We start from the raw sequence: 17,668 nt of genomic DNA, 5'->3' as shown, positions 1-17,668 counted from the left end.
CAAAAATACATAACCTGTTTGGGGTGTAAGCTCCTCTGCAGGACATGTTTTGTACATGCACTGCATGGAGGTGTTTAAATGCTGGTTGTTTCAAACTGTGAAATTAGGATGGCATTTTCAGTACTAATTCCCAAAAAAGTGTTTCCTAAGGTAGCGCAGTTTTAACATGAGGCTGCTATTCTCCTTCCCTGAGAAATCCTACTGATTTGCCTTCTGGATTTTAAGTTCACAAATATAGCCATTTCCACCTCTGGAGGTTATTTAGGACCAAATAGCGTTCTTGTTTGGATTGCAAAAGGCAGAAAGAGAGGCTTCTGTCCAAAATTCTCACCTTGGGAGCACTTGACTGTTGGTGCAAAACAGGCCATAGTATCTTTATGTGCTAATTTGTTTTGAGCATGAAGTGAGAAACGCCAAGAAGCTGAGGCTGACATAAAACTGCTTTCATATCAGCACTTTAAAAATATCTGCAGTGCTGTTCACTCCCATAACCACCTTTGAGAATCTCACTCTCCTTGCGATGTCTGAATTAGGTTTCCAGCCCAGCCTTATCACTGAAACCAAAACACTGGCACACGAAAGGAGGTTCGAGGCTGCACAGGTATGAAATTTTGAATGCCATACAAAAAAGCAGGGGCTGCTGTTGTGTTTTGGGGGAATTTTGTGCTGATTTCTACTACAGGAAAGGTGACTGATGTATTAAAACAGGCCCTCAAAAAAAAAAGATTTTAAATTGATTTTTACTGAATTTAAGAGATGACATTACAAACAAGCCATTACATGAAGACTTAATGTCTGCAGAAGCACATAAGCAGAAGAGTCAGTTGTTTTCCCAACACAGCTCTACTTGTTCCATTATAAAAATGCATTTTCAACTTATGTTTAAGCCAGTGGAATATAAAATAAGAAAATAAAAAAAATCCTGTCCATCACAGAGTTGTGAATAAGTTATCTTAATTTTTTTCAATTATATACAAAAGATACTTTCCAAGGGACAGTATAAGAAGAGTTTACACAAATAAACCCTCATTCCAACTTCTAAGTACTATTTACATCATTCTGTACATGGGTCTGTCAGGTCTTCCGAGACCCTGAAAAGCAAGAAGGGAAAGTGTGACTACCCGCGTGTAGGAGCGGGTTGTTTCCAGCAGTCAGTCCCTCACATTTCACCCCCTCGAGAGCAGGGTCATAGTTACCTATAAACAATTTAAAAGCTTGTTCTGAATATCTTCAAAGACTTGATTGTAAAGTTCATCTCTAGACTTCAGTCCATCTAAATAAACTGAAAGAAGGAGATAGAGGTTTCAGGCTGTAGGTTTCCAATCAGAACAAGATTTCTCTAGATTAGTTTTAAAATATTTCATATTCTCTTGACCCAAATAACAGAAAAACAGAACCATCCTGAAAAACTACAGCCCACAAAGTCTCTTACCCCGTTATAAAGAATGTGGTTTTTCTCCCCCCCCCCCAAGTGCTTATAATATGACACAAAGGAAAGAAGTTCTTAGCTATAAAAGTGCATATATTTATCTGGACAGAAAGTAGGCCAGGATTACAACTGAGTAGTAAAAATAGTGCCTTGCATCATTGCAGTTACAGTTTCCTTGAATTAAATTACTGACTTCCTTAAAATCCGAAGTACAATGCCAAAGGATTTGTAGTTAGGGAGGCTTACCAACATCAACACCGCCGTCCTCCATTTCTTTCCGGTGTTTTAAGTACATGGGCCAGACGTGTCCGTCAAAGAGACCCGGTGGGTCAGGAACAGTGTAGTTACGTGTACTGCAAATAGCAAAAGAGAAAAGAACATGAGGGCTACTGGGATTGCACTGCCTCTTGCACACTGCTAAAGCCTGCAGTTAATCTGACTGCCGCTCTGCTGCATTTATGTAAAAGCTGATTGTCACAGTCCAGTTTCTCATCCATATTTCTCTGTGTTTTGCAACAAGTTTATTTAAGCCCCCAAGGCGAATGCAGAGGCTGCAGGTAGCAGATGAAGGCAAAGTAAGCAGTCTGAGGGCTTACTGATGCTCATGGGGGAAGCACACGACGACTCTGTTCCTTTTGCACCAGTGTGCTGATCTCCATAAACCCCCCAAAAGGGGGCTGCCAGAGCTAAAGTTTCAGAAAGTGCCACGTGAAAGTCTTTCTCCAATTAAATTAAAACATTAAACTGTAATTCCAATTTGTAACTGACACCAATGTATCCCATTAATAGTAACAGAAAGGCAGCCTGAAGGCTTGCCTCTTGTAGAGGGTCTTTATTGGAAGGAAGGATTAGACTTGTGTCAAAGAATCTTCTTACCTTCTCCTCCTTTTGCATTCATCGTACGGAACTGCCAAGTAGTAGCGTATGTCAAATAGGTCTATCAGTGGTCTAGGGTAGGGTAGAAAGAAAGAATGTGTCTCAATTTTTTTCCTGACAGAGAAAAGTGTTAAATCATCCCTGAAAGCCATAAAAACCTTTCTGCCTGTCTGGTATTTGTGTCTATTGCAGACAACAGAAGTGTAAGTGTTTTCATTAAGACATAAGCTAACGTACGGTAGGTTTATTAGTAGCTATAAAACATGGAGAATGCTGTTTTCTGAAGGTCAGACTGGTACAGCAGGTACTTTTCCCACCCAAATACCTGCTGGTAGTTACTGTGGAGGATCAGGCACTGGGCTGGGGTGTGAACCCCGACTCTCTTCCTAGATCATTTAAAGTTCTGCTTTGCAGTAGACCAAAGTTGCGATTCCTCAATCTGATAGGAACTGACTTATCAAACTGTCTGGCTTGTTGTGCAGAAGCAAGCTGTCAAAATGTGCATGGGCACACAGATCTGGTACAAGACAACTCATCAGCTTGTGTTCTTTTCCGGAAATACAGGCAGTTAGCTCTACTGCGGCTGACTGCATTGCACTATTAGGCTGAAGCAAATAAACCCAGAAAAATCCTTAGAGCAAATCTAGTTTGAACCTGGTGGGACTGAGACTTCTAAAAGCCTACTGAGGGTTGCATAAATGCTTAATATAGTATGAACCGAACTAGCTCCAGGTCTGTGGATGAAATACTCCCTCTGGGCTAAGGAAAGGCTCCAATTAACAAGACAGAGCACTTCAGAGGTATTTGTAACCTTCAGGAGAGATATTGAGAGTTACCTCCCTGGGGACAGGCCAAGAACACCAGGCAGTTTGCCAGTGCAATCTCCACTTGGCCATTCTCGGTATGGCTAGTCTGAGACTGCCATTTACCATTTTCCATTCAGTTTGGAAAGCCAGAATGGTGCTGCTTGTCTTATGGTACAGCTTAAACAACTCCATTTTTGCTAAGCGTCATGCACAGCTTGTTCTCTTGAGAGTTTTGTAAACAAAACTAGAATTTGGAGCCAAGAATCTTTTGCTCATCATGTTTATGGTATGTGATTTTCTGAGGTTTATATATCTAGTTACTGGAAGTTTTCTCTCTTCACTGCTAGTCTCCCCATCTTCTTGCCAAGCATTTTTCCCCCATATAAAAAAAGGCAAAAAAAGGTTGATCTTTGCTCCAATGTACAATTAATTACTAAGCTCAATTTAGTCAGTGTTAAACAAGCATGTGTATCACATGAGAACTATTCCTAAATTCCAGGAGAGATTCCAAGTAGTGAATGCAGGACGGATTATCTTCTCATTCTTATCAATGACTTTTCAGGTCAAGGTTTAGGCACCGCAGTGGGAGGGCAGCCTGTCCTTCACTGCTGGCTCAGTATTTACACGGGCTGGTTTAAAGCTCCTCGTGCCCTAGAGTTCAAGGGTGTGCCCTAAATGAGAACTTCCTATGTTACCTTGAGAAATTCACCTTGTGCACCTCAGTTTTACCAGCATTTACTGGTCAATTTTACATGAGAAAAATTCTTACGCATGATACCTCAGAACAAGGCAGGAAGGGTACATTAGTAAAAAGGAGGATTTAGCCCTGGCACTAGGCATCTAGTGTTCTTCCCTGGCAAATGGTTAATAGTTCCCCAAACCTTACTTGTAATTATAAAGCAGGAAGCCTTCAATGACCAATATATGGATATCTTTGGAGGCTGGCTCTTTAGAGCCAGGCGTAACATTCACCCCGTGGGAACGGGCAAACTTCACTGGGTTCTCAATCCACGCACGCACAGTGCTCACCATTGCCTCCATATCCAAGGAGTCCAACACTAGTTAGAAGAAAGGGGGTGGGTGGGAAAAAGGTATACAATCAAATAGCACGAACCATGTAGGCTTGAAAGTATAATATAGAATGAACTTGTAAAATTGAAATTACATAAATTTACTATTAAGTCTTTAATAATTAAAAAGAAATACTTAGGAAAAATATACATTACTGCATCCTATAGCGAGCACTGCTCTTACCATCCCATTGTTTAAAGCCGTCTTCCCCGACTTCTATTTGATCTTGTGGCTGAAATATAGTGAGCAATAAAACATTGCTGCAAACTCAGAGTGATCAGTTACCTAAGATCCGATCACAACCTGGACACTACTGCAATACACAACAAGGCAAGTGTTCACTTAACAAAACAATTACAGATCCTACAACTTAAGTTCCCGTCTTTCACCAACCCCAAGAACTTTGAAAAGCTTTCTTGGCTCAGTCAAGCCACTTTGGACAAAGAGTTCTAGGTTAACAATTTGACATGGTGTTATTAGCCAAAATACTACAGGTCCCTGTTTATAAGTCAACATTTAAGAACTTAAAATGCAAATACAGTGTTAAGTAAATGCTAAAATTTACATGTTCAATAATAGCTGTTTTAACTCCTAACAGCTCTAATAAAAATGCAGGTCAGCATAGCATGACTTTTGATCACTTAGTTATAGCTTTATTTGCACAAGCATTTGCAAGCTAAACACACTAGTGAGAAGTTATATATCTTTATGGAAAATTCCTTCTCTACTTCAAGGGCTCATATCTGACCAAATTTGTGCAGGAAGCTTCTGGCAAAGAAGCTCTTCCAAATAAGCGTCTCATTCCATTTTGTATGGCGCGTGCTCCTGCAAAGGCAGGACAAACTGACAACGCGGCTGCCAATGCTGGAGCACCTCGCGTGTCAGGGGACAACATACAACTGCTTCAAGCATTTTGCCATGTCTCTTGGACTTCCACGTGTGGTGGGGTCCAGCTATATCGCAATTCCCATGAAATGGCTGCAGCCTACAGGGTTTAGTAACACAGTTCTGATGTGAGCGCTTCCCCTGCTGCTCTCCCAGGCTTGGTGCAGAAGGCACCCAAGTCAGCAGAGGTCTTCTGCATTCACCTTTAGCAATCTTTGAGTTGGGTTTCTGATACAGAGCTGTCAAAGCTCCCCCATACAACTGTCCTTCTGCATTTAAAGTAGTGTAGGGGTGCTTAAATCCTAAAATATCATTTACAAGCAACATTCTTATTTAAATAAAATAAGGACAAAAACCCGACATGGAGAAAGTGCTTTGTGAAGAGTACAGTAAATAACCTCTAACTTAGTTCCGTAGTTTGACCTAAAGTTAGACCTATTGTTAAAACTAAAGGAAGATTTTGCTGCAACTGTTCTGTGCTCGGCCATGCCAAGCTCTACTTCTGCGGAAACTGGCAGATACCGACATTCGTAAAGGTCAGTATCTCCTCACCTGTCCAAAGTAATTTAAAAAATTAAATGTATAAAAACATAATATAAAAACAAATCAATCAGAAAATGTGCTACTCCTAAGCTGTCAAAACTTACTTGGAAAGCATGTACAAGTATATAAAACTTACGGGGGGTCCTGCTACAACTATCACTACATATACAAGTAGAAGTTGATATTCTAAACAAGGGGAGGAGCTCGGCTTACCTTGAAGAAGTCATCCTGATGGACCACACAGCAGTTGGGGAGCGCCTTGATGATTCTGTTGGTCAAGGTGGTTTTGCCACCGTTGGTGACACTGCACGGAGAGGTGGGACAGAGGCGAGAACCACGTTAGAGCCACGGGAACCCCCCGGCCCTCAGCGGGACGCTCTGAAGAGAAACGAGCCCCGGCGGCGCCCCGCGCCCGGCCCGTTTGAATTTCCCGCCTCGCCGGCGCCACGGCGCGCGCTGGCCGCCGATTGGCTGTGACCGCTCCCCGCCCCGCCCCCTCCCCGCCGGCAACTGGCTGTGTCCGGGGCGCGCGCGGGCCCCCGGGGGACTCGCGCCGCTCCTAACGGCCGCGCCGCTTCCCGCCCGCTCAACGGCCGCGCTGAGGGAGCGCGGGGCCGCGCCGCCATCTCTGCTCCCCTCAGAGCGGCTTCCCGGGCGGGAGGGCTGGCGGGGCTCCCCCAGCCTCGCTCTCCGCGAATCTGCCCGAGCTGGAGGAAGTCCGGCGGGCGCCTCCTCAAGATGGAGGAGGCCGCGCGGCTCCAGCCGCTGAGCTGCCCTTCGTCCGGGCGCCCCGTCAGCCCCCGCGGGGGTTTCGGTGACCGCTGGCGCCTTCCCCGCTGGGGCTCGGCAGGGCTGTCCCCGCGCAGGGAGCTGGCAGCTTCCGAGGTAGATTTAAAACGCGCCCTTGCAGGCATTCATTGCCCTAAAACACCCTTGCTCGTTAGGAGGCTTACGCTCCTCGGCTTAAGAAGCTGCCCAGTGAAAGTCGAGCTTGCAAAAAATGCTTTTTAAAAACGCCTTAAATGAATTATGAATGAGGGAAGCTCGCTCTTTTCTCGGAGAAAGATTCAGGCTTCCTTGTGCCTGCAAAGCCTGTTCTAATACGAAAGGCCTGAATAATCTTCCTCTCCAAAGGAGAGGACTGTCAAGCCTGACTGTGCTTATTTCTAGCTTTTTATTCAAAGGCTATAAAAATCTGACACTGTCTTTAACCCATGTTATAAATCCAGGTCTTGCCCGGTGTCAGTTTTGCAAGCCCTTCTGCAGTCAGCGGGGATGCACCAAGCTCTGTTGCCCTGTCCTGAGCATGCACGCAGGCTCGCTTCCAAATCCTACTTTGCTGGAGAGAAGAAAAGCTTTTTGTATACCTTCCCCCCTCCATCTTATTTGAAACAGATTTTTTTTCCTCTTTGTCTTTCAGAGAAACTTGAAAGTCTAACTTAATGTTGAAAACATCCTTTTTCATAGCTGAGGCACACCGCTCCCTTCATCTGACCTACAAAATTACTTGAAATACTTTCTTCTACTTCAGCATACCTCCTGTTAACACTATAAAAGTTTGGTATGTGCCGCCCTGCAGAGCTCTCTGCATTAAGTAAAAGCAGCATGAATTCAGAGTCAGCAAGTTCTAGAATCCTGTAATATTATTTTATAGTCAGATATATAGTCTCCAAGTCTTCAATCATCTTACAACAATTAAATGGAAAGAAAAAGCAGCATATATGCATGCAATATTAACAGGAACTTACCCTCCAATGCCTATGATGTATTTCATCTTTGCAGAGTTGCCTCCTTAGCAGGAATGTGGTGAGAAAAAACAAATTTAGAAACGCTGAAATTTCTTTCAGCGGAACAAAACTACACCTGATCCTTTGCCCTCTGCTTCCCCCCCTCAGCTCTGCCTCACCTTACTATTTCATTGAAGGAAAAGGCGGGTTTGCCTCTAATTTATAGGGCCCCGCTGCAGTGCCCTTCCCTCCCTCCCTGCTCTTTCCCCGCCCCGCCTGCTGATGGAAAAGCCCTGTGACTATCATGAGCCCAAGATGTCATATTTTTGAGCCGGGATTAGCCAATCCTCACCTCGGCGGATGGGGTCATGCGCGCTGCCGCTGCACCTGTTTCTGCACCCCTCGCGGACCCCCACTCCGCTGCCCTTGCTGGCTTTGCTATAAATAGCTTTTTGGCAAGCTCTTCCTTTGCCTAAATTAGTAATGGGGTAGGTGGAAATGTCACCCCTTTTTACAATTCCTTTGGGAGTTCTGGGGAAGGCACAGAGGTGTGTGAGGATATAATTAAATGCCTTTTTTTTCCCTTCAAGTCAGACAAACTATCTCTCTGCTTTCCTCTTCATTTTTCCCAATTCCTATTTGATTATTTGAAATGCATCCAGGAATGTCATGAGAAGGAATTTTTTTATTTCTCTAAACTTCTGATAGGGAAGGCAGGGGAACTAAACTTTTAATTTTTTTTTTACTCCTTTAAGTGCAGCTGTTCAGAGAAAGGAATATGGAGAGGCTGACGAGTGAATCCATCTGGACCATTATCTTTCAGACCTTTAGGAGGAACTTTTTGAACAGCTTATTTATACATAGACACAAAGTCATAAAATGATATTAGCTTTCCAGAGGGCCTCCTTCTCCACAGTTTACTCATGTAAGGTAGTGCTTTTTAAGGTAAGTTAAGTCTAGCTGGACTGCTTCCTCAAGTAAATACCCCTCACCATGTGTACACATTGTGGAACCTGTGCTTTAATTTTAATTGTTTCAGATGCTTCTGAAATCAGGGCTGTCTTGGGGGATGTTAGGTGAAGGTAGAGTTAGCAACAGTTCTGAGTGTTTTTTCAGATGAACGTGATGTGAAGTATGTATTTTTAAATAATATCTTGTCTAAGAGAGCTTAAATCATCCAAACCATTGTGTCCCCTTGTTCTTCCTTCTTATAAAACCAGTTTATGAAATAATTAAAAGGCATATTTAAAGATTCCTTGTCCTACAGCGGTTTGTAAAGTACTGGTAAAAAACTCAGTGAGACATCGAGGTGTGTGGTGTCCTCTTAGTTTTCTTTACAGCTTTGGAGTCTGCAGAGCCGATTCTTCATCATGATCTTGTACTGCTGGATGTACGAGCAGCATGCGGTGAGTGTTGGTGCGGGGCTTGCCCCCTGGCTGAAGGTGAATACAGAAGCTGTTGTTACAGCGGGGTGATTTTCACTGTGCTCAAAGGAATAGATGGACGCTGTTTCTATTTGAGTTTTTTTGTAGTGCCTCCATCATTTGCTCGCTGGCTACAAAATATTGTCCCTTGAGCTTTTCAGCTGTTGCAGTGTAAAACTCACATATCCAGAATTTAACCGTCAAGAATTTGAGGAAAGCGTTTTTGAAGGTGTATTCCTCAAAATCACTCCCGAGGAAAGGGTGGGGTGTGGCTCCAGCATCAGAGGCAGTTGCTAATCCAGGCTGTCGAGAGACACCTCAGGGCTCACAGCTGCCTGGATGTGCGGGGTATGTTTTGTGGAGCTTTCCCCTGTACAGTGGTTTTGGAGCTCTCTAAGCAGTATATTCCATAAGTAATGCAATGTCTATAGAAGCCTGTAGAACATTTTAGTTGTGGCAGCTAATGGCATCTCCTTTCGCCCACGTGGTATCCGATGGCTTAATCATCTCGCACCTTATTAATATCCCCAGTGTTTTGTGGATACCTCTTCCTCAAACTGGGTAATTGCTTGCCATCACTAAGTTTTATTAAGAACAACTGCTCCCAAGCTGTATTTAACTTGAATTTTTCTGCTTCTATTTCAGGCCTGAAGAAGGGTTTTGTGGCCTCAAATGTTGTTTGTCTCACCCCAGCTGTGTCTGTTGATCTAATAAAAGATGTTGCTTTTCCCTACAAAGCTATTTTATGCTCATCAGCCTTAAGGTCAAGGCCCAGTGCTTTGATAAAATGAGCGGATCATGAATAAACACGCTCTGCAAATTAGAAGATTAGTAACTGTCAGGGGTGTAAGATTCTGGAAGTCTTGCAGTGAAGATTTTGAAGGCAAGAAAAGAAATTGTTTTTAAGATAGAGCCTGGTAAATATACGAATGGGATTATAGCGAATGGTCTTTTCCAGTCTATTATGCTGTCTTAATTCTCTGTGTTTAACGAACAGACTTCAGCCAGTGTTTCTACTGTAATTATTATTTATGGTCAACATCAGCTTACTATTTGATTGTTCCTGGGGACATCACTTGCAAGTTATACTTTCATCATCATTTCCAAGGTAGCTACGTAAAATGATGGCTCCAGAGAAATCTGGAGCTTGAATTCTTGAATATAAAGGAGACATGACTCTGAGGGAAGTTAGACTTCCAGCAGCCGCCCATCACTTTAAGCCCAGCGTTTGCCATGGAGAGTCAGCAAGTCAGCCTCTCAGCTGGTGTGAATTGCCATTGTGCACTGAAGTGGAGCAACGCTAATGCACACCAACTGAAAATTTGACCTAAGATTAGCTTTCTGTTCAAATTTTTCATGCCCTTCATCGTGTTTCTCTTCTGTCTGTGAGCTAGGAAGGTGTCTTGGTTAAGAAAGCCAAGTGTGATACTTCAGTGTTTATTTTACCGCATTTGACCTTACGTGCTAGGGAAAATCTGGGAGGCTTGGGAGTCGTATAAATGTTAGGAGGGGACGGTGGTCACAGCTACCTCTGATCCAGTCCTCTCTACACTGGAGCCATGATAATCCAAGTATTTTTGGAACATGCCATCCTCGAGGTGAGTGAAAATTGTATCCTGCCCTGTTGGATTTACTAATATGAACGTGTTTCAGAAATACAGGTTGGGTTTTTGCGTTGAAAAAAGGAGTATTTGGCCTAAGATGTGTCAAAAGAAACAACACATTTCTAGTATAGATAGCAAACCAAAATACTTGTGGCAGTAGCAGCAGCAGTTCCAAATACTAAAGTATGTGGCTGAGTTGTTTGGGATCAGTGAATTCCAGAACAGTGAAGTCCCACTATCTCTATAAGGAATGTTGAAACTGTTCCTTCTGAAAACCGGAGGAATGAAGGACAGAAGGCACGTTTTTTTGTTGTGTTCTTTTTTTTTTAAGCTCATGGTTGCAAATCTCATTCATGTAGCCCTCAGTGTAAAAGCTCATTTTTTAAACCTTTTCTTCATGGTCCCTCAGTTCTCCTGTAGATGCGTCTGGCTTTTCCCAAGTTTGTCTTTAAGCTACTTGCCATGGTTTTTCTATTACCCCTATTCATACTCATGCACCAAGCATCCAGTGAAATCATATTCAGCCACATAGCTCAAATTCTCAGATTCCTGAACGGCCTCAGACTCACTGTTCCTTTAGGTGGTGGCACGTGCCTTGCCTGTATGTGGAGTTCTGCGGCATTTCAGCTGTCTGCTTCCCTGAGAACAAAAAAGACCTCGTTCAAAAAACTGTCTGAAATGAATGGTGACAGTTACACTTACCAGCTACAACAAACTTTACCCAACCCGTAAAAATATGTCTATGCAAATGCCAAATGTTCATAAATGCTTTTTTTAGCAAGTTATGTTAGCCACATTTCTCAGTGAGTTATGTGTTGGTCATCTGAAACTTCCTTTTTTTTGGGCTTGTTTATCCTGCAGATACGTTATCTACTTGACACTTTACTAACACAAATACCATTCAACAGTGTGCTTCATTCAAAGATAGAAAATGTTCCCTCTCTTTACATTATTTTTAGAATACTAATGTTTACTAAAAGTTTAATATCAATCGTCTTTGTTAAAACTAAGATAAATTTGGCAGAAGCCAGTTCATGGAGCTGTCATGGTGTTGTTTCCCTGGGATAGTTTAGTTTCTGTGTGTCCACTGACCTTTCTGTTGCAGAATATGACTCATTTATTCTAAAGCTTTAATTCAGAATTTAAACCCTTTGCTACTCATCAGACATTGTTTATGGTATGAGCAAGGCTATGCCAAGGTTCCTTCCGCTGGAGACCTGGGGGAGGGGGCTGGATGAGACTGCATACCAGCTAGTGGAAGAATAGGCAAAGGAATGAGAGTAATTTTCACTTGTGAATTTTTAAATCGTGGGTTGGTTTATTCTTTGCAGAGAGAGTCTTTCTCCAAGGCTTTGGAAGCTGCTCATGTCTCGACAATGCAAAAACTGTCATACCCCCTCTGGAGGAAGGTAGGCTTTTAATTTAAACAAAACCGAGGGAGAGAACATCAACAGATGTTCAGTACTTCACGTACGACATGAGCAGTACTTCACAGTTAGCTGCCAGTAACTAGAACAGCTACTAGTAAGGAAAATTAGGCTAGTAGAATAACGAGCTTAAATAGTATAATGCTTAACTAGCTGGCATCTTGTCACAGTGATATGCGGAGTGGCTCGCAGCCAGGAGCTGCCACCGTCAGTGGTGATATTTGCTGCCACTGCTGCAGCTGATCCCATGGCTGCCCTTGGTGGCAGAGGGTCTGTAGTCCCGTGGAGGAGGCAGGGACAGAGTGGTAGACGGGGCACACTCAGAACTTAGACAAGGTGGGATCGGGCAGAAGCAGCTGTGCACGCAAGAAAAATACAGATGAAAACGTTTCAGTATATCATTACTTCGGGATTAACCTGGAAAACTATTCTAGAGGGAAGGAAAAGTGATGGGGCCTGAATGAAAGGACAAGAGGGTAAGTGTAAAAGGAACAGATTAAGAGGTAATCTGAAGTGAAGACTGTGAGGGAAGGGAAAACTGGAGCCCAAAGGCAGCCAGCTCATTACTGAAGAAGTCCAATCAGAGATGGAGAAATTATTCTAAATTCTCAGTCCCCAAAGTATCAGGTTCTGCAGGTGTTTCACTCCCCACGCTGCACTTCCTAAACTTCTCCTCACTGGAGCCCTCTGGAGCTGTTGACCACGATGCTGCAAGAAAGGATCCTCTTTGGATTTCAGTGATCTACATGAGGAATTTTTTTCATGGGATTAGTGGATATAGAGACAAAAAGGAGTATACAAGAAATGCTTCTATCTTGTATCTGTGTGGTGCCAGGTAACAACTGCAGGAATTCCAGGGATAAATTTTTAAAAAGATGCCAGACATTTCTAGTGCCATTTGACAGCTGGCATATGTTTGTAGATGTGTGACATTGTTAAATTAGTTAGTCCTGATCTGTGTGTTGCTATAAATTGTATAGTCAGTAGCAACGAATTAGAAGCATTTTAAAAAAGTGATAGAACCCCAGTTTTTAACTCTGGTTTATATTCTAGGAGAGGTAATGTCTAATCTTCCTCCCCACTCAGTTGAATCTTTTGGCCAATGTAGATTGTACTGATGGATGAGAAGAGAGGACGTAAGCAAAACTTGAAGGCAGTTTGGGAAATGAAGAAGGATGGAGAATGAATAAGGCATGAAGGAAGTGTTCACCCTTTTTGCAGCAAACACACAGTGAAGAAGCTGAGCTGTAAGGCATGTCGTTAATGTGTGATGATTCATCCAGCGCTCCAAAATATTCTGTCTTTCAGGTATGTTTGACAGACTCTTCACAATCAGTCTGAATAGGTAATATACAGATAACGGAGGGAGGTTTTCCTTTTCTTGCTGTTAAAAGCTCATCCTTGCCCGTGCTGCTTCGTTCTGAGGTTGGTAGGGCTAAGCCAGCTCTCAGGTTTTGAGGCTTCCCTATGCTGTGGCCCTTGCTACACCGGCATCTGTGAAATTCCCAGGCTACAATCCTTCCGCTCCATCACGCTCCACCTGCCCGTTGGAGAAACTCTCTGTCCCAACAGGATTTCACAAGGGGAAACAGAGAAGCCCTTTGCGTTGGTATAGCTGATAAAAAGGTGTCTCAAGAGAGCAAAGAATTCAGCTGGGGTTGGGGAGAGGAGAAAGAAAGGCAACCACAGGGTTCCTGTTTTTCTTTTTAGCTTTTGTGCGTTGCTTGTCCCTACCATGCTGCCTCTGTGGGGTGGATTTCTGGGTAAACTGTCTCTTTTCAACGTTTCTGCCAATTCTAAATGTTACCAAAGATTTTGCTGCTCTTTTCTGCATTCTTAGCATTCCTCCACAGCTTCTTCCTGACCCTTCCTTGCTGTTTCCGCCTGCACCATCCTGGTTCCTGCATGAGTGGTTCCTGTGAGAGGCTTCAGTGCAGTCCCTGTCAGAACATCACGGTGCACTTTAATCCCCTGTGTCACTCAGACATACGGGACTAAGCGTATTCTGGACTGCAGCCTTTCAGCCTGAGCCTTGAAAGCCACTCGCCATAGTTTACAACGGGTAACTTGTCCTCTGAGATATTTGGCTTCAATTTAGGTTGAGTTCTGTTTTAATGAAACAGAGAATATCAGTTCTGATCCTCATATAGGATATATATAGTGTATACTCTACTCTCTTCTGATAACGCTCAAGAAAAATCAGGGTCCTTCAGTGTGTTGTAGTTGCTTATCCAGATATAATCCTGGGGTAAAAACCAATTGAGTAGACTCAGCAGGGCGTGCAGGGGTAACACTTTGAATGTATTTTAGAAAGGAAATGCTGTAAATAGAAGACAAGTTAATGAATGCACATTTCTCTTCTTCCATTCTTTGTGGGTCTCTCCTGTTTGATGCCATTAATACCTGTGTTGCTACTCTTCCCTTATACCATGCTAAATATGTTCAGTGCTGTGCTAAGAACAGAGCCCACGCTGCCTTTTTGTGCTCCCCTTGTCTGCCTTGGCTAGAGGTAGCTGAAAAAACCCCCCAAATCCTCCCTTCACTAGGAGCGAATTGCTTGCCTTCCTGGTCACTCTGACATGTGGGTATGGGATCCAGATTGGACGCAGAACAATTACCTCCCGTTTCTGGAATCGGTGTACTCCCAGTGTTAGTCCTTGTATGTTTGATCTCATTTCAGGGGCATGGAGGTGCCTGGGGCCGGGCTGCTTCTCCCACAGCTGCGAGATGCCAGGAGGAGCTTACAGACCAGTTCTGCCCCCAAGGGAGTGTAGTTCCAGTGATATAGGAAGATCATTTCTTACCTCCACCCGACTCAACTTGAGGATGGCATTCATTCTGCTCAGCATCTCAAAGTTCAAGGACAGATGCCATCCACAGCTGACGGTAGGATGGGTGGGCTGAGCCATCCTCCGGAGGTGCCTATTTCTACCTGTTGACCATGGGCCACTACAGTGACCGCACAAACTTAGACTGTGTGTGTAACTCAAAGATGGCTAAGATCTGGGGAGAGAGATCCTGCGCAGGGAGATGATCCGCACTGAATAAATTAAGTTGCTGTGGAGGCATTTTATATAAAAAATTTAGTTCTCTTGGTAAATTTACTGATGTGACTAACATTTTGTAAGACTATTTTTGTTGTTAAAGACAAACAGACAGAAAAAGGATACTGATCTTCAATTTTAGTCAAAACTTGTGACAGCAACACCATACACAGATGAGTTATTTTCATTACCAGTTTAGGTTTTTTGGTGTTTTTTTTTTTGTAATAGATTAAAACTTGATCACACACACTGTGTTAATTTTGAAATTTCCCATGCTGAATGACTGCCTCAGGCTAATAGTTTTTGGTAAGTTTTTGCTAAAATAAGCTTGGTGCTTGATATAATGAATTTAGAAAAAATTCGCTGTTTTGATGATAGATCTATACAATTCATTTATTTTAAGTTTGCTTTGGAAAAAGAATTCCACAAAAATAGACATACACAACAAGCTACCTTAAAAGAATTTTAACATTGCAAAATTAACATACCTGTGAGCTAGGTGCTCTGTGTAAAAGAATGGAAATAAATGGAAAATACCATTTATCATGTAATGAATGGCTGTGTTGCAACACATAAACAGAAAGGGTTGATAGTCTTTTAATTCTTAAAATGGATTTTAAGAGATGTTCCTTAAAATGGGTTTTTGTGGATGTAATCTTTTCAAAGAGGCTATATTTGGAATTTAGAACATGGTGGTAGAATTATTAATCATTAACCTTGATTCATTTGACTGTAGTATGATGTACTAATAACAATCAAACCACAAGAAATAAGGGAGCAGAAAGTTTGGGCATTTAAAGAATGAAAAAAATGTTAAAATGGAGTAACATGATGATGCAAGAATACTGACTGTCCTTTGCCTGATGCGAGGAGTTGTCTGGATTTGGGAGACTGGAGGTTGGTTGAGGCAGGATGGGGGACACCAAGAACAGGATGGAGTTTGTTCTGATGTTAAGCTGATGTAAGCTGCTTGCTTACAGTAACAGGAGGAGTCAACATCTTTACATTCAAGCCCAGTCAGTCTTTAGCTCAAGTGCTCTCACACTTAGTTTTTCTCAAAGCTATGTTCTGAGCATGTATTAGCAATATTGTCCAATCCCTGCCCCTAATTTCTCTGTTCTTTCCATTCCAGGTATGAAATCCTATTCTTACAACTCTCATTTGGGCATCATTAACTTTAATCTAGAGGCTGAGTTTTCCATTGTGACTGTTCTCTGATGGACTAAAAAAATACAACCAATCGAAAAGGAATTTTAACTGGAATGTATTGGCTTTCTCTCCTGCTTCAAATCTCTTCTCAAAACTCAGCTCTTCAGCTAGCATTCCCTTGTTAATCTCCAGTCTTATGTTACTCAGGGAAACTGACTGCTTTTGATCATATTAGATTGTTAAACAAAAGGTCAAGTACACAAAAAGTCTCAAACATCCTGAGAAGTTAACCCAAGGTGACAAGTTGAATGATCAAAGTACTAACCTCCCCTGTGCTAAAAAAGGAAGGAATGTTCTATTGCTTTCTCTCTTTTTCACTTGCATTATTGCTTCATTTTCCTCCCCTAGGTTGTGATTCATTTAACTGGCAGTCTAAAAGATATGTGTGTAGTGTAAAGCTAGATATTTAGCTACAGCTCTTATCAGTGGGGAGAGAGAGAGAGAGGCATCGCCACAGAGTGATTCATCCTATCCTAGGACAGGTGAAATCATCTCTTTCTTTTCATCGACTGTAGAGGGAACCTAAAATGAATTTAGACTCCGTGTCTAATTTTTAGATTGATAAAATTAGGTGAGATGAATCTCATCCCTAGTGTTGAGGTTAATTCTTTGGAGAAGATTCTAATTGTTTCAAGCTGGGAATCTTGGTTTCTATCTGTGGCGCATCATGATTAGCCACGATGGCAAATGCCTCAGAATAGTCTATGCCGTAATTAGCGTGTTCTTGAATATTGCTTCATTCAGGAACCTCAGTCATTTTAAAGGGAAGAACAGTTGCTTAATGCACATGTGGGAGAAGAGATTTCCACTTGGGTGATAGTTTAGTTCACAAGTCTTGTGACAGAAGAGGTTTCAGTACTGAGCAGGAGTGGGAAAATATGACTTTTCATTCAAACTGCAAAAGGGAGGTCTAGGTGGAAAGTGATTTTATGTTTTGGAGGAAAAGCAAGCTTTTAAAAATATTTTTAAATCATGCAATATGGTGATGTTATGTTTTTTTTCTGCCTTAAAATTAGAGCTGATTGTGGAGTAAATGTGAGATTCATAAAGGCAGTATGCAATTTAGGTGGGTTTTAGGCACCTAATTCAAAGAAAATGAGCCATGAAAATGAACTGTGCTGTTGATGGAGAGTTTATAGTGTCTCAACTTTCACTAGAAAAATTTCCAGAAAATTTACCTGATGTTCTGCTATTGAACTTAATCACAGGCGCCACCATCTTGGTTAAAAGGAATATAAACATACCTGGATCACAGGTCCAATTGAGAAAAGTGAAGCAGGTGTCCCAACTCTTACATCCACTGAAAGGCCTTACCTGGTGTCTTCAGAGCAGACCTGATCCACAGGACTAGCAACGCATCCAAGACAGAGTGCTGCAGCAGAGGTTTGCAGATGCGCACTTAAGAAAAACGTAGCACAGGTACATTAAGTGGTGACAAGAGCAGTAAACAGTTAATCTTTAACTTTTCTCTCCCTTCTGCCAAAACCCCTCAAACCAACAATGTAATCTTAATATATTTACAAGATTCTGGGTTTTTTTGAGTGCCTCTCTTCTCTGTCTTTTAAACGGCAGCCAGTTTGCTGCAGAGTTCTTTTAAAATGTCTCTTCTAGGGAATATTCTTA

At 42.4% G+C, this 17,668-nt stretch overlaps 2 protein-coding genes across 51 annotated transcripts in view; one reads left to right on the top strand and one right to left on the bottom strand.

Annotated features, from left to right (window-relative positions):
- Positions 1 to 722: 722 nt before the first annotated feature.
- On the bottom strand, positions 723 to 7,541 carry NMRK2 (nicotinamide riboside kinase 2). Its single transcript, XM_072845786.1, has 8 exons — positions 7,359 to 7,541; positions 5,824 to 5,914; positions 4,366 to 4,414; positions 3,998 to 4,169; positions 2,306 to 2,377; positions 1,676 to 1,782; positions 1,197 to 1,282; positions 723 to 1,091 (listed from the first exon to the last, which is right to left on the bottom strand). Exons 1-7 carry the CDS (start codon positions 7,382 to 7,384, stop codon positions 1,197 to 1,199), a joined length of 603 nt encoding a protein of 200 aa, XP_072701887.1. The 5' UTR covers positions 7,385 to 7,541; the 3' UTR covers positions 723 to 1,091.
- Positions 7,542 to 11,488: 3,947 nt separating this feature from the next.
- The window catches only part of LOC140643538 (4-galactosyl-N-acetylglucosaminide 3-alpha-L-fucosyltransferase FUT6-like), a 66,719-nt gene continuing 60,539 nt past the window's right edge, over positions 11,489 to 17,668 (top strand). For 36 of the 50 annotated variants that reach the window (XM_072845442.1, XM_072845439.1, XM_072845440.1 and 33 more), the window contains exons 1-4: positions 11,489 to 11,774; positions 12,901 to 13,100; positions 14,473 to 14,678; positions 17,254 to 17,464. The gene's annotated coding sequence lies outside the window, so the exon portion shown is untranslated. Of the gene's footprint in view, positions 11,775 to 11,812; positions 12,269 to 12,326; positions 12,586 to 12,878; positions 13,101 to 13,714; positions 13,855 to 14,472; positions 14,679 to 15,968; positions 16,528 to 17,253; positions 17,465 to 17,668 lie in introns of those variants that run through there. The other 14 variants (XM_072845463.1, XM_072845462.1, XM_072845460.1 and 11 more) reach the window with 10 other exon arrangements.

Source organism: Ciconia boyciana, chromosome 24 (assembly GCF_034638445.1).
Source record: "Ciconia boyciana chromosome 24, ASM3463844v1, whole genome shotgun sequence".
NCBI classification, from domain to species: Eukaryota; Metazoa; Chordata; class Aves; order Ciconiiformes; family Ciconiidae; genus Ciconia; species Ciconia boyciana.
The sequence above is the reverse complement of the archived record's forward strand: the minus strand, read 5'-3'. Positions and strand labels throughout refer to the sequence as shown.

Bases quoted from the DNA above. Each gene is read 5' to 3' on its own strand.
- NMRK2 (XM_072845786.1), bottom strand. From the start codon at position 7,384: ATGAAATACATCATAGGCATTGGAGG. The intron at 2,378-3,997 runs GTAAGGTTTGGG...ACCCTACCCTAG, and splicing joins TTCCTGCTTTATAATTACAA to ACCACTGATAGACCTATTTG. The intron at 1,783-2,305 runs GTAAGAAGATTC...TGCTATTTGCAG, and splicing joins GAATGCAAAAGGAGGAGAAG to TACACGTAACTACACTGTTC.